At 33.4% G+C, this 17,567-nt stretch overlaps 1 protein-coding gene across 4 annotated transcripts in view; it reads right to left on the reverse strand.

The window, feature by feature from the left end:
- Nucleotides 1–17,567, reverse strand: part of KMT2E (lysine methyltransferase 2E (inactive)) — a 93,658-nt gene that overhangs the window by 36,033 nt on the left and 40,058 nt on the right. For all 4 annotated transcript variants that reach the window (XM_036892357.2, XM_036892359.2, XM_036892360.2 and 1 more), the window contains 3 exons: nucleotides 9,612–9,726; nucleotides 8,345–8,574; nucleotides 5,375–5,455 (listed from right to left, as the gene is read on the reverse strand). In XM_036892357.2, coding sequence (XP_036748252.2) covers nucleotides 5,375–5,455; nucleotides 8,345–8,574; nucleotides 9,612–9,726 — 426 coding nt within the window. The remainder of the gene's footprint in view (nucleotides 1–5,374; nucleotides 5,456–8,344; nucleotides 8,575–9,611; nucleotides 9,727–17,567) is intronic.

Below are 17,567 nucleotides of genomic sequence, written 5' to 3' on the forward strand. Positions count from 1 at the left end.
CTAATGAACTGTATTATTCATAGTAATTATTTTATTTTTTTCCCCAATGTTTTCACTGTCCAAACTTATTAGTCTAGAAGTCAATTTAACACTAGATACTTAGATGGAAGGATAAGGGTTTTATACTAAAATGTCTACAACTCAGTAACAGGCTTGCCTGAGTATCTACTAGGACATGTAACTATCATAGCATCACTGATAACTATCCTACTTTCTACAGAAAAAGCAGATACTGTTCAACTGACTGCCCTCCCTAATGGTCAGTTTGTAATCAATTGTTCTTGAATTCATCAACAGATACTTAGCCCATCAAAAACTATCTGGCAAAAGGCTAGTAAATATCCAAAACTACAGTAACCAAAACAATTTGGTACTGGCACAAGAACACACCCATAGATCAAAGAACAGAATAGAGAGCCCAGATATATACCCATCCATATATGGTGAATTAATATATGATAAAGGATCCATAAATGTACAATGAGGGAAAAGACAGCCTCTTCAATAACTGGTGTTGGGAAAACTGGACAGCTACATGCAAGAGAATGAAAATGGATTACTGCCTAACTTCATACACAAAAGTAAACTCAAAATGGATCAAAGACCTGAATGTAAGACATGAAACTATAAAACTCATGGAAGAAAACAGACAAAAATCTCCGGAACATAAGTATAAGCAATTTTTTCCAAGACACATCTCAGGCAAGGGAAACAAAATAAAAAATGAACAAGTAGGACTACAATCAAACTAAAAAGCTGTACAAGAGAAGACAAGTAGTGACTCTGTGGCATCTTACTACACTGATGGACAGTGACTGCAATGGAGTATGGGGGGGGACTCGATAATATGGGTGAATGTAGTAACCACATTGTTTTTCTTGTGAAACCTTCAAAAGAGTGTATATCAATGATAACTTAATAAAAAAAAAAAAAAAGCTCCTGTACAGCAAAGGACAGCATCAGCAGAAAAAGTCACCCTACAGTATGGGAGAATATATTCATAAATGACATATCTGATAAGGGGTTAACATCCAAAATATATAAAGAACTCACATGCCTCAACACCCAAAAAGCAAATAACCTGATTAAAAGATGGGCAGAGGAGCTGAACAGACACTTCTCCAAAGAAGAAATTCAGATGGCCAACAGGCACATGAAAAGATGCTCCACATCCCTAATCATCAGAGAAATGCAAATTAAAAAACCACAATGAGATATCACACCTCACACCAGTTAGGATGGCCAACATACAAAACACAAACAACAACAAATATTGGTGAGGATGTGGGGAAAGAGGAACCCTCCTACACTGCTGGTAGGAAGGTAAATTAGTTCAACTGTGGAAAGCAGTGTGGAGGTTCCTCAAAAAACTAAAAATAGAAATATCATTCGACCCAGTAGTTCCACTTCTAGGAATTTACCCAAAGAAAATTAAATTCCTGATATGAAAAGATATATGCACCCCTTTGTTTACTGCTGTACTATTTAAAAATAGCCAAGATTTGGAAGCAACCTAAGTGTCCATCAACGGATGAATAGATACAGAAGAAGTGGTACATATACACAATGACTATTATTCAGCCATTAAAGAAAGAAAGAAATCCTGTCATTTGTGACAACATGGATGGATTTAGAGTTTATTACTTTCAGTGAAATAAGCCAGACAGAAAAAGACAAATACAATATGATTTCACTTATTTGGGGAATATGAATACAAAGCAAAACAAAATGACCAAAACAGCAGTAGACTCATAGACAATGAGAAGTGACTAGTGGTTACCATGGGGGAGGGTTTGGGGTAGGTGGATGGGAAGGGTGAGAGGGATATAGGGGCACAAAAATTCTCAGTCATAATGTAGGTTGGTCACAGGGAGTACAGCATGGAGAATACAGCCAATGATTTTGTAACATCTTCCTATGTTGACAAATAGTAGCTCTATTAATGGGGGTGAAGATTTAATGACATGGGTAGCTGTTGAACCACTATGAAGTATAATTGAAACTAATATAAGATTGTATATCAATTAAAAAAAGGCTAGTAAGTATCATAACATAGAAAAACCTCACTCATAATAAATGCAAAGCATAACATGGAGAATACCTTTTTTCCAAGCCTTGCCTAGTTAAACTGGCAAAACTTCAAGTCTTTCAAACATTCTTTTGTCAAGGCTTGGAAAAATAGGCATGCTTATCCTTTACTGGTGGGAACTCAAAATTGTACAGCTCCTACCAGAGGGGGAATTTAGCAATATCTGGCAAAGCTTTACATATAAATATATCCTTCTACTGAACAATTCCACTTCTGTTTGCAATTACAAAAGGCTGGAAACAATTCAAATGCCTCCTCAAAGGGGACTGACTGAATAGTAACTACAGAACATGAAAAAGATGGAACATCTTGAAACTATAGAAAAAAATGAGTCTATCTCTATATACTGCTCTGAAGTAATCTTCAGCATATATTTTTAAGAGAAAACAAGGAATGTGAATAAAACTCTATAATACACTACCATTTATCTGAGGTAAGACAAGGAATACAAATACATAATTATATATCTATTTCTAATAAGAAAACAAAAAATGCAAGGAATAATTTTTTTTCTTGGGTGGAAGGAACAGGGACAGAAGTTTGACTTATTTGAACATATCTTGTCTTAAACATTTGATATAAAATGATGGGCTACTTCTTACATAATTATATAAGTATATAACTATATATACTTGTATATAAAGTTTGAAAAGTAGTCCTTAAAAATAAAAAATATTTGGATCACTTAAACATTTCTGGTAGGGAATATAAAATGGTACAACCACTCTGCGAAACAGTTTAACAATTTCTCTTAAAACTAAACATCCAACTGCCATATGACCAAACAATTACAGTTTGATATTTATCTCAGAGAAAACAAAAACTCAGATTCACACAACTTGCATATGAGTATACATAATAACTTTATTTGTAATAGAAAAAAAGTGGAAAAGACCCAATTGTCCTTCAATGGGTGAATGGTTACACAAACTATGGTACATATGTACCACTGAAAACTAATCAGCAATAAAAAAGAAATACTGTTACATGCAACAAATTGCCTGGCTCTCCAGAGAATTATGCTGAGTAAAAATATCCAGTCCCAAAAGGTCACATACTGTATGATTCCATTTATGTAACATTTTTTTAAATGACAAAATTACAGAAATGGAGTATAGTTTAGTAGTTGCTAAAGGTCAGGGATGGAAGGAGTGGCAAGAGATGGGAAATGGGTATTGTAAAAGGCAACATGAGGCATCTTCCTGATGGAAATGTTTTGTATCTTGACTGTATAGTGTCAATATCCTGGTTGTGATACTGTATTAATAGTTTTGCAAATGTTACCAATGAGGGAAATTGGGTAAAGGATACATAGGATCTCTGCATTATTTCAGAACTGCATATGAATCTACAATTAACTCAAAAGGTTTAATTTTTTAAATTAAAAAACTAATAACCTAATTAATATAAGTGTGGATCCAGTTGGTGTTATAACCACATAGTGAAATTCTTTCAAGGGACTTTAAATTCAACAAATTAACTATACACTCCTTGTGGAAAATATCTTAAGAAAAAAAAAAAGTTCTAAACTGTTTTACATAATCATATTATTGGTGGTAGTGTTGGCATCATTACTCTGAGACTGTTGTATTCTTCTGTGGAACTAAGCAATCAGTAATTATGTGACATTCTAACTATATTATTGTCTGTGTTGCTGAGAACCAGGCTAAAAGGAGATAATGATGGAATACAGAAATGGTTAAATGAAAGCCTTGTATTCCTAAATTTAAATTGAATTATCAGTATATACTTATGTGTTTTACCTTAAAAATAAACAAGTAGACAAGACATATTCCCTAGTTTTGTCTACGAAAAAGACCTAGGAACAGTGACCAATCCAGGGAGTACCACTAGCTCTCAGATTCCAGTCTTGAAAACCAACTCTGAGTCTGGGGTACAGAAGTGTAAGATAAGCTTGAGACATCTTGTCATACCAGATAGCACAAAAGCTATCAAGTACCATTAGAGTACTGTCAAAAGGACTCAAACACCAACCTGAGGAGATTCCCACGCTTTGTGGGAAAAACTTTGTGACCAAAAACGTTACAAAATTTGAATATCAATCAGAATAATAACTGCAATAGACTGACATACAGTATGTTTAAATCCCCGAGTTCATAATATCTTTCCATTATTCTGAAAACTAGTAAATAAAGTTTAAGAATCAACAAGCATTTATCCTGCCTTTCTTCACTGAAATATACACCTTAAAAGAAATGAACAGTTAATATGAGGAAGTTTGTTGCTCTAGAAATATTCCAGCTAATAAGTTATGAACAGTAGAAATAACATTTACAACCCAATAAATTAATGGATATATAGAATGACTATTAATGGGTTACTCACAGAGACAACTAGACATTATGTGCCACCTGATAGAACAGTCTATGAAGTATTTAAAAAAAAAAAAATTGAACCTAAATATGATTACCTGTTTACAGAAATATAGACAGAAAAACCTCTTAAATCACGATAATGAACCAGCTAACTCATCAGGATAAACAATTTGGTTCCTTAGAGAAACACACTGCAAAGGACAGGGGGTTGGTGGGAAAGGGGGAGCAGGTTTAAGATTACTAGAGACTTACATATGTATATCACCCAATCAACATTTTGACAGTGGCTGAATAATAATAGATTTTGTTGCATGTATAATAATGGTTTTGTGGTTATAGGGCTTTTTTAAAGATTTTTTTTAGATATATACTGAAATACATAAGGATACATAAGAATGAAATAATGCAGCTGGGATTTGCAATAAAGTAATGTATGAAGGGGAAAAAATATGTGGCAGTGACTGATAACTGTTGAAGAAGGGTGGTGATAACACGTGGGCTCATTATACTATTTTACTCTTACCAAGTTTGAAATGTCCATAATAGTAAGATTTTAAAACCATTAAAAAGACATGGGAAAAAAACGATATTACTGCAAATAGGTGGAACAATAGTAAATACCTACAAAATTCTGTAACTAAGGGAATGGCCTTCTAGTAACTCTTTAACATAGTGCATTCCAGTGAAAAAAGATGCTGTCACTTAGATGTGCATCATTAATAAAGTAAAAACCCTAAAAAGTAAACCTAGACACATTATCAACAGTTGTCTTTATTTCAGAGATGTCAGAATAAAAAATTAACAAAAAAATGAAAAGTGTATCTTAGAATTGATTAAATACAGTAATCCATTAATTGCTTTATATAGAATTCATACACAAACTTCTATTAACTAAAGATCACCTCTGTAAAATCACTGGCAATCTGATTGATTGGTATGCACAACTTACCTAGGCTGACAACGTTCACATAGGTAAGTATCAGGAATATGCTGCCTGTCAATCCCCATGCAGTCAATATGTTGCCAAACACTTAAAAAAAAAAAAAACATACAAAATATTATTAAAATCATCCTATCATCCTTAAATTAAGACTTGATATTCCATTTAACTATCACTTAAGGAGTGCCTACTTTGAATTTAGCATTGTGAAGAATTCACAGAAATATGTCCTCGGGGAGATAAAACTTTTGAGATGTAAAAACAAGAAGACATATATAGAATAATATATCTATAATATAAATTTCTCAAGCAAATAAAGTTTTAAATGTAAAAGGTATACATTACAAATATTAGATACCACAAATAGGTCTTTCTGATATTCCAGACCTGAATTAAAAGAGATGTCGATACTAGTTGGGAGTTCACAGGAAAAGTATCCTGGAAAATAATGGACTTGCATAGAACCTTGTTTGAGAAAGTAGGAAGAAAAGATGTCATTATAGCAACATTTTCTCAAATAGGTATGAGAAGCAACAGCCAGAAGGCAGCTAATATACATGAAGAGGAATGTTTATTTGAAGAAATAAAGAGGGAGTAAAACTGGATTAGTAAAGTACGGCCAGATTATACAGTACTTAGAATGTCGGGATGTATATAGATTCCTCTAACTGGCAGCAGGCAACAACTATAGGTGCCTTGGTTGTATACAGTGTTAATTCAAGTATGTTAAGAAACTCTAAGCAGGAAAAGCAATTTAGAGGTCTTTCTGATATTCCAGACCTGAATTAAAAAATGACAGAACTAGAAATGATGGTAGAGAAGATTAAGTTAGAGAATCCAAGAGACATTCCATGACAATAGAGATTAAACCTATTCTCTCCTCTATTTTTTAATGGAATACATGGAATAGCTTGAGGCAAACTTCTCGATTTGTTATTAATATTGTATTCTATTGCCAAGACTTTAATTGGCCTAAAGTTGATACATATACTTGTTTCTAAAGATAGTCTTAATTGTTCTTTACATAATAATTAGCCACTTTTAATAAATAACTACTAAGTTATCTGCTCTTCTATTGCTCTTCACCTCTTAAAGAGGATACTAGGAAAAGAACTGGTAGAATGTGGAAGGTAATGGAATATGTAAAAAAAATGTGGGGGTAAAAAGTGAAAAAGAAAAGCACAGCATCTGATAAGCAAAGTTAGAATAACAAATTAGATTAAATTTGGGGGAGTTAAGTGATAATGTCATGCAGATAAAAGAAGACACAAAACTAGAAAATGAATAAATGATCAGCGCTCCAGATGTCAAATTTGGAAGAGATGAGTATGGGCAGCAGGTACATGAAAATACACAGAGGCAATGTAAAACAAGAATAGAGGAAGACAGATTAAGTCTTGCAGTACACTACAGGTTAAACAGTAGAAAAATAGAACAATAACAAAAAACAGATTCCTAACAAAGACAGCAGTTGCTGAGAGGCAAATACCTTGAAAAACTGTGAACTGGTCCTTCAAGAATTTGTAGATAGATATAAATCCTAAGGACTATTTCACTCTTTTCTAACAGAGATAATTCTGTATTATATACAGATCATTGTAATTAAACCAAAGGAAAAACACTGTTTATATTATGTATTAAAATAAAAACACTGGCAAATAGTATGTAATTTATCACATTAGACAAGATCAGCTAAGAGAAAGCTATTTAATATAATTGCCTAAATATGAATTGAGCTTTTCTAATAAGTAGCTAATAAAAAAATGAAGAAAACAAGTTAGCACTAAAGTTATTTTTTTAGGTTTAAAATTTACCTCCTGAATAAACTTATTGAAGTGATTGCAAATTGTAATAATATGTATCACAGATAATGAGAATTTATTTTTAAACTTGAAATGGTACCACAATGTATTTATTAAAACACTAACTATTAACATTACAACTTTGCATAGAAATACCAAATTTCACATACCGTGTAAGATTAATTTCCCCCTCTTTTGGTAAAGGTAAATCAACTTCTTGAAATACAACCCTAACTGCATGTTTGTATCAATAACATCCAATTCTTAGTCATCTAGTCTCATAGATGGGAAAAATATTATAAGTTTTACATAGTAATTTATATTTGGTTCTAGGATATATTTTTACACTCACATTCAAATATGGGTATATGCTATACTCCTTCAAATCAAATAATGAAACTATGCCATAAGGACCAGACCCAGAAAATTTTGTAAATTCTTAACCCTCTACAGTGCACTGCTTAAATAATCTCTGCTTCCTGCCCTATGCAGGGGGTGGATTCAGTAACTTTCAGGTTGAAATCCTACTGTTCCCTCTCCATCCTCCCCAAATCCCTCCCACAAAAACAAAATCAAAAACACAAAAAACAAAAACAAAACCCCACTTTCTGTCCCAATCACACCTTCTCTAGGGGAGGAGGCCTTTCTTGGTGGTTGAACCAGGGTTGGGGGAGGGGAGACTGTGGTTCTGGTTCAAGGAGACTCCAGAGTGCTGCAAGGTTCAAGTCAAAAGGAGGTGAGAGAGTCAGGTCAAACAAACATCAACAAAAATGTATAATTCCCCCAAAAATGGAAAATCACAGTTGACTATACAGCACAAATAATTCCAAAGGAAATACACAGGACTCAAATCTCCTCTCATTTCTATCTTGTTTACTACTGTATGTAGTTATATTACTATTGAATGAGTGAAGACAGAGATGTGATCCTACATGAATAAAGTTCAGAACTGATTGCCTGTTACTCAATTAACAATAAGGATTTCTAATAAATTGTAAGATAGTTTTTTTCCCATAGGGGCTTTTTCTAGGAGCAAAACACTGCATTGATAGTAGTGAAGTCTCATTTTAAAAATGCATTAATTCCTCCAAAAGTGTCTCTAATTATATTTGCCAACATTAACAATCAAGGTTAGCAGCATTCAAGAAAAATAAACTAATGGTGTGCAATATTTTACCTGCATTTGTCACAACAGATCATGTATCCATCATCATGTGTAAAACCACATATGCACCTGGTTACATCAGTACCATAACTTCCATCCTCAGATGTGCTGATTGTAGTAGCACTGGAAGTTTCATCAAAATTAGGAGTGGTGAATATGCCTACTTCATTTTTGCTAATAAGAACTGATGGAGGAGGGGAAGCCGGAGGTGTTGGAGGAGGACGAGCACCATAATTGTGGTCCTGGATAATTGAGCAAAATATAACACAATATAATTTCAATAAAGACATACACTAAGTGACTTAAATAAAATTAAATCCTTAATTTCAATATTTGAGAGATAGGAAATTGGCCCATTTCTTCCTTAATACCTTTAAAATAATCACTTGGTGAAGCTAGATATTAAACCACAGTAGTAAGTGAAAATGTCTATCTACAACCTTGATCACCTTTCACGACTTCCCTCAAACTCCACTCTCTCCCCACAAATCAGAAGACATGGTCACAGTCCTATGGTCACATAGCTCTGCCTTCAAGATAAAAGGAGATTCAACATGTGAGAATAGAGGTTAAAAAAAAACCCTCAGGAATGTGGGGGCTAAAGAATAATGAAAACAACTACAAAAAACATAAAGTATATAATTGGGGATTTTTTTAAATTTGGTATTTTTAAAATGTAGTCCAGTAGTAAAAATCTCTCCCAATTGTACTATGATAATATCACAAATCTGTCCAGTTCTGCAGCTGTTTCAATATAAGCTCTGCCTCTTACTTGCTATGTAACATTCAAAAAGTTAACTTCTTAAGCTTTTATTTTAGCAGCTATGAAATAGGGATCAAAATTCTACCTGTCTCATGAGGTTATTTTTGAAGAGTAAATGAGATACATGTAAAAATGGTTAGCACAGAGCCTGGTACATAAGTGCTCAATAACTGGTAACTATATAATTTCCTATGTAATTTAGAAACAAAAGTAAATGGTACAATTCTATCTACAGTCTTTTTATAAAGAAGATAAAAAATTACTATAATATTGAACTATTCATAGCATAAAATACAAAAAATAATAAACTTGTAGAGAATTCCTTATAGAATTTTAATCCCTTGCATAAATATAGATCAATGAAAAATTAAACAATCAATTATATACCTAATTGTTTAGGTAGTATAAATCAAGTATGCTTTTTAAATATTCAGTTGGAGGCACAATACCATACACATCTACCTTCAACCTCTAGATATAAAAAATACCCTTCCAGAGAAATATTTTGACACTTACCGCATAGGGCAAACCAATGTAACTGTGTGAATGATGCGAGCTGCTGGTATATAACTGGTGGGGATAACTGTTGGATTTCTCAACTACCACAGGGCTAGCTTCTACAGATTCTGGTCTGGAAGGAAAAAAGTTGCATCAAACAGAATTCCATTTATTTTATTTTTTAAGTTAATTAAAAATTATAAGCACTGATTTTATTGGCTATACAACCCTGTAGATAATACATATCCTATCTAGATTCTGTGTTATAACAAAATTTTTAATTAAGTAAATTAAATGTCCCACCTCCAAGTTCAAATATCATTTCCCTATCTATCATTTTAAAAAATCACTACAGATTAAACATTATTTAAGAGACCCAAGTTCAAATATCATTTCCCTATCTATCATTTTAAAAAATCACTACAGATTAAACATTATTTAAGAGACTGAGTGGCACTGGAAATACTATGTACAGGGGTAGAGAAAAGTGGTAGAAATAATTTAAACAGGACTAAGGACACACTGAATCTATACGGACCCTAATTTGAAAGTGAAGTATACATTTCAATGTTCAAAACTATGCGTATGTGTTAATGTAACAGATATAGCAAAGATGTAAAGATATAACAAAACCTTGGAAATACCAGTGATGTTAAAAATAGGAAACGTTGCAATGAATGAGGGCTAGCTTGGGAAAAAACAGCAGCAGCCGTCTGTGGTAGAGTAAGATCAGCAGTTCTGGCCTGGTAATGGTTAAGTGATGATGACCTCGCTGGTGACTAATACAAGTGGGAGTAACAACTCCCCACTCTGGCTGACTTGTAAGCTCCCTGGCTTAGCATTACATACATCACTTTCCCAACTTCTTTACTCTTGTCAGTCCTCCTGGGCCTTATCCTGGTATAATTCCTATTTATTAATGCGATAGAAAACCTACTTCGCAGGGCAAGTCACACAATGAAATTAATTTCTCCCTTGCACACACACAATATTGGGACTCATTTCCGTGCCTTATTCTTAACCATAGCCACCATTTTTGATGATTTTTTCATGATAATCCTTATCAATCTCTTATTCAAAATTTACCCTTAGAACTTAGTACTATTTGCAACTTTTCATGGTTTAAGACTTCTTGCTGCAGTTACACACTAATTGATGCTATTTCTATAGTCAACTGCTTCTTGATATACTGTCTGCCCACCCCCTTCACTCATTCCCCTGACAAAGTCTCAATTAAGCTCTAAGTGCCTGCTTCTATGGGACCTAGAATCAGTAGAGAGAGGTTGTTAAATGATTTTGAAGAACACAAAAGAAGCATCTCCACAAAGTTCTCAATCCCCTTAAATGGCAATACTCACCAAATGTCTATGCTGTTGTTAAAAATTCACTTATTCATTCTTTAAAAAAAGTTTCTTATTTTCAAAATTAATACATGCTCATTGTATAAAACTTAAATACAGAAGTACATAATAAAAATGAAAGGCCATTTCTTCATCGAAACTAGAGACACCCATGTTAAGATGCCATGTATCCCCCTCCAAATTTTTCTATCCATAAATTTATCTAACAGTTTTTTAAAAATGAGAACATGCTATATGCATTCACAATTTGCTTTTTTCCACCTTTCAATGTCAATACATATCTTCCTTATTTTTGGTAGTAACTGCTTATTTCATTATATGAATATACCATAGCTTACTTAACAATTTCCCTATTGGTGGATATTTAAATTGTTTCTGTTTTTCACTGTTAAAGGTATCGCTACAATTGTTAACTATCTATACATCTTTTCTGCATACATGGTACTATTTCTACATCATGGATTCCTGGAGATACAAAGGCTAAACAAAAAGGTAAATGCACCTAAAATGGATATTGCCAATCTGTCTTTGATTATTTTACAATATGAGTTCCTTTAAAATTCTTTAAAAATTACACAGAAGAAGTGGAGTTGTACCAATTCCTGACCTACAATACTATAATTAAAGCAACATGTAGGAATTGTGGCCAGAATAGAAATATTCTATTGGGACTTAATGTCTAAGGCTGACCATTCAATGGGTATAGTTGAGTATCACCTTTCTGAACTTGAGGTTTTTATTTGTAGAGTGGAGATAAATGTACCTTCTTCACTTTATCCTCAGCAATATGAATGAAGCTCAAATGACACAAACGATGAATATGCATTTTCTCAATTAGAATTCATTACAGATGCATAACACTACTTATTTGCTCATAAGTATACTATGAGTATCCAGTCTGAAGTTGCTTTTAAATTTTATTTTAAAAGCCTAACTCCACAATAATTCAAACTTCCAAAAAGTGGCTCACATACAAGCCTGCTAGAGTTTGTGTTTAAGTAAATCACCTGTTCTTAAATAAATAAATAATGCAAGATATCAAACATTGCTGGTATTTATATCACTTAATATTTATTGAGTAGTAAATATTTGCTAAAGTCCTTATAAAGCTTATTTCTTTTAAAGTATACTCCCTTAACTCCCCAAATTATACCAAAATAAATGCTTTCAAATTAAACAGTTCCTTTGTAATCCTTTTTAAAGCAGATTTTTACAATATATTTTCTTAAAGTTGAGTCCATATATACATATGAATGCTTCACATAGTAAAAGACTATACTCTACATCAGAAAGTGTAATCTGTAATCCTGAATCTTCAATGTTGATATGATAAACTCTACAATTCTAGACCAGTGATTGAGAACATTAAATTAATCAGAGAAGTAAAACAGGTTTTATTGTTACACACTGTGGTATGTGTATGTGTCACTAATCTAACAGGAACACAGCAATATACATACACAACTTTCCTTTTTTTTTAAACTACAGCCTTATCACTATCATTAACTAGCTGTGTGACCTTTTATTTTTTTATTTTTTATTAAGGTATCATTGATATACAATATTATGAAGGCTTCACATGAGCAACATTGTGGTTCTACATTCACCCATATTATCAAGTCCCCCTCACATACCCCATTAAAGTCACTGTCCATCAGTGTAGTAAGGCAGTTTCGTATACTTACTTTCCTTATGTCTTTTAATGGCATTATAAGCTCCAGGAGACAAGAACCTATTACTGTAGTAAAAATTATTTACTACTAACAGAATAGGAGAAAGAAAGAAAATGCTGTAACAACAGGATGGGATTAATGTTCCAGTTTTAGTTCCAATTACTGCATAAAACCAACCATAATTTTAACACAAAAGCTAGGTAAGCAAAGAATCACTATCATTGACAGCAGAAATTTTTTAAATGTTTAAGTTGTTTTTAAATTAATAATTTGAAGTTTCTGTTTTGAATGATTTTGAAAAAGTCTATCCATATAGGTTACGCCTTAAGCATGCCAATGAAAAGTCAACATGATTTTGTGGAATAATTAATACAATATACATATAGAAGTTTATGTAGATTAACAAAATCTGCCACAGTGCATTAGATTCACTGTTCATGCAATCTAATATCCAACACGTTGAACTAGAAGCAGTATGTGAGCTTCTTGGAAAATAGTGATAATTTTATCCAAAACCTCTATAAAGGAATACTTTATTATCTTTTAATCCTCTCTTTAAAGCTGTAAAAGTACTCCGCAGGTTTCATGTTTTAACATTAAATGACTATCTAAGAACCTACACATACCGATGGGTTCGAACATACCTCCACTCAACTATCAAGTTTCCCATTACAGAGGTCTCAAATCTTACTAGCCATCTTTGTAACACAGCCCCTTAAGCCCTGTTACCATTTATCTTTCTTCAAATCCATTAATTTTTTTCAGTAAGATGTGGCAGACAGAAAGGCAGGGTACTGCAGCCATGAGCATTATATACTTTGTACAAAGTGAAGATGAGCCATGATGATCATCATTTTGCTGGATTCTCTTGACACAGTGGCTTACTGTATCAGAGTCAAGAAATGCTCTTATCTTAGCATTTTTTATTACCTACTGTGAAATATTTGCCATTTTCTGCTGACTTAAGTCCTCTCAAATCTGTATTTTCAGATGCACCCCTATGTTTATTGCAGCACTATTTACAATAGCCAAGAAATGGAAGCAACCTAAATGTCCATCAGTAGATAAATGGATAAAGAAGATGTGGTACATATACACAATGGAATATTATTCAGCCATAAGAAGAAAACAAATCCTACCACTTGCAACAACATGGATGGAACTAGAGGGTATTATGCTCAGTGAAATAAGCCAGGCAGAGAAAGACAAGTATCAAATGATTTCACTCATATGTGGAGTATAAGAATAAAGAAAAACTGAAGGAACAAAACAGCAGTCGAATCACAGAACCCAAGAATGGACTAACAGTTACAAAAGGGAAAGGGACTAGGGAGGATGGGTGGGAAGGGAGGGATAAGGGTGGGGGAAAAAGAAAGGGGGTATTACGATTAGCATGTATAATTAGCATGGGGGGGCATGGAGAGGGCTGTGCAACAGTGAAGACAAGTAGTGATTCTATAGCAACTTACTATGCAGATGGACTGTGACTGTAATGGGGTGTGGGGGGGGGACTTGGTGAAGGGGGGAGACTAGTAAACATAATGTTCTTCATGTATTTGTAGATTAATTATAAGAAAAAAAAATCTATATTTTATTACCATCAATAAGCTTTCAGTACTTGAAGGAATGAATCTGGATGTCATTAAGTAGTCCCTATTCAAAAAAAATCATACAGACATTACAGTAAGAACAACCTCAGTAATTCTGGCGGAGGATACCACTATTTATATCACTTCATCCAGAAAGTTTATTCCTATAAACTTTGTTTCCACCTATGATAAATCCCACTCATAGAATTTTTTTCTATGTCTTTTGGTGAATTCACCTTATACTCAAAGAAACACACAAACTATATTTCAACAAACAGTTCTATGATGATGTTCACTACATGTTTAAGGTATTTTGTTAGATCCCAGACAGGGTAAAAAGACAGAACACATACTCATATCCCTCAAAGAGTTTCTGATCTTGGAAGGAGCAGCAGAGTTGGCAAAAAAAGACAAGTGCACAAAAACCACCAAACAAGGCAAAAATCAGGTAATGCCTTAAAAAAGATACAGGTCAATGCTTAACACATCTTTCCTCTTCTGCATGAGACTGGTCTTTAGCTAACTTTTTACCTCTGTTCCCCTAAAAACCTGGTAAGCTAATTTGCTATACTGCTAAGCAAATTAATAAAATGACCCTTGATTGAAAAGTTAATTGTATCTGGACTGGGAAAACTACAAATTCTTGATGAGGATGTCGTGACTACTGGTAACTGTCATGTCCCTTACAAGAAACTCTGCCTACACTTATTACAAGAAATTTTGGCCTCTGAGGGGCATGAGGCTTCTAAATCAGGGAACTTCTCATATCTGCCCAGTGTAGATCTAGTCTCCTTGTCCCCAATCACCTGAGAAGCCAAAGAAAATAGCTCCTGGATAGTTGACTGTATTCCTACATGGTCTCCCACAGACAGGAACACCTGATGCTACTGTGTCAAGCTGTATACCACATAGACTAGTGCCAAGTATGGCCTATGATAATCTTGTACGTCTAAATGTTTACTTGAACCCAAAAAGACCTCATAGGAGTTGCAAAAGGTCAAAGTTCTAGGCTCTAGACTCTAGGAGGTTTAAGAGAAAGACACCTCTACTTGAGTAACAGGAAGGATAAGGAAAACATCATGAGGTTTCACTGAATGAGAGTGCTTCTGAAAGATATGCAGACTTTGAACATCTGAATTTTATACCAGGTGTATCTTCTATTGAAAAAATATATTAAGAAAATAGGCAGTAATAATGGAGAGACAATATCTCATATATATGCAAAAAGATAGGAAAACATGCCATGGAGAGTCTTCAAGGAGTATGGAGAGGTCAGTTAGACTTCAGTATAGTGTTTATTTAGCCATTTCTCAAAAGTAAGTAATATACAAACTCCTGTAATAGAAAGAGGGGGATTTTTCTTTGTGGATTTAGATTTGGAGAGACACTATGTTAAATAAGGTCTTTTTATTTTCTGTGTCCCAACACTATTGAACACAAACTCAAGCACTTGCACTAAAATCTCATGGCAGTCAGCATTTGGTATTAAAGGGGTAGTCATCAGGATTTTAAATAAATTTTTTTTCTACCTCAAAGTTAAGACTGCAAATTTCAAAACTTCATAGAGCACAGAGAGCCCCCTGGGGACTACATTCATAGAACTTCTTTGTTCAGTTATTGGCTTCACTGAAAAACACTTAGCACTCTGTCTAGTTTCGAAGTGATCTTCATCAGTGTATGGTGCCCAGAGTCCAAACCTGGTAATCTTTTTATTTAAGAAAGGGATATTATAGTATGCATCTTACTATTACAACTAATAATTTTGTGACTTTATCCTTGGGTTCCCTCAATTCTCAAGTATGGAACCAACCCACCTTAGTGATTTACCTACATTAATTTTTTATTAGGTATAGAACATAGGATGCATTAACCACTGTTAGACTAATCTGATAATTGGTTGCTTTCAATAACAATATGGAAATAAAAGACATTCAAATTTTATTACTAAAAGAATACTTAACACTTAATAATCTCTGAATCTATCAAAACGCTACCAACAAGAAGTTCCCATTAATTCCCTAGCAGTCTTTCATCTTATAACATGTCTTTTAAAACCTTACCAAACTTGGTGTCATTTGCTGAATATGCTTCAAATCATTTTTTCATTCATTTAATTCTAGTTATAACATGACATACCAAACTTCTTTGAGTCTACTTTTCCCTCTATTCTGAAAGAAACCTTTCATTTGGTTTTTTTATTCACAATGGCATTCTGTGATTTGGCTGTTTAGCTTCAAGTGCCTATTTTTAATCCATAGCACATTATTATAGAGCTTCCAAAAAGTGTTCTTTGCTTAGACTCAAGAGTTAAGAAAACAAAATTATATTTTAAACTCCTACTTTTAACTATATGATCTGGGATATTATCATTTAATCCTTCATCAGTTAAAGAGACTGTGATTTAAATTTTCCAAGTCAAAATACTATCACTTAAAAAAATACCATCACTTGTTAAAATTCTTATATTGGAAAAATTGTATATCCCTCCTGCTTCGACATTCTGTGTTAATGTATTCTACCATGGTCAATATGGTAGAATATGGACAGTCACTGAGATAATTTAGGTAGTAAATTTCAATCTCTCTCTAGTCACTCTTTTAGTTCTGCTAGTTTCCTAATGCCTCTTAGTATTTTCCAGCTTCCTGAAATAGGTACTAACCAGAACTGCTAACCTTAACAATCTATAGCAATCAACTAACTCTTTGAAATCACATTTTGTGTAAAATTTTTACATACAAGGGACGTTTTGTTCAATTCTATAGCTCCTCATATCTTTCTACAACGAATAGGCTGTAAATATTTCTAGCTTTAACTCTCTCTCTCCTAAACAAGTGCAATGGAATTAACTAAGATACAAGTATTTAACAATCATTCCTATATAATAAGCTTCAAGGTTAAAAAAGAAATAATGAAATAAAACAAAGTATTTCAGAGAGGATTTTCAGATACTATTTTAGATAGGTGAGAGGGAAGGCCTCCCTGGAAAGGCTTATTGGAGTTCAGCTAAGACTATGCTAAGAATAAAAGAAGAATGTTTCACGCAGAGGGAATGGCAAGTACAAAGGCCCAAAGGCAGAAACAAATACAGAATGTTCAAAGAACAAGGAAAATACTATCAATGTCAGAGTAATAGCAGGCTAAGGGGAGAATCAAGTAGATTATCAAGTAGAGATTAGAGAAATGGGGCCTTTGGGGTCAAAAGTTGTTACTTTTTATTTTAAGTAAAACAAGAAATCACTGGAAGGCTTTTAAGTAGGATTAATATATGATTTAATCTATGCTTCAGAAGAAAAATCACATTAACCTCTTTGCTGAGATTGAATTGTAGAAGACAAAAGAGAAACATGGAGA

This window comes from Manis pentadactyla, chromosome 7 (genome assembly GCF_030020395.1).
Source record: "Manis pentadactyla isolate mManPen7 chromosome 7, mManPen7.hap1, whole genome shotgun sequence".
NCBI classification, from domain to species: domain Eukaryota; kingdom Metazoa; phylum Chordata; class Mammalia; order Pholidota; family Manidae; genus Manis; species Manis pentadactyla.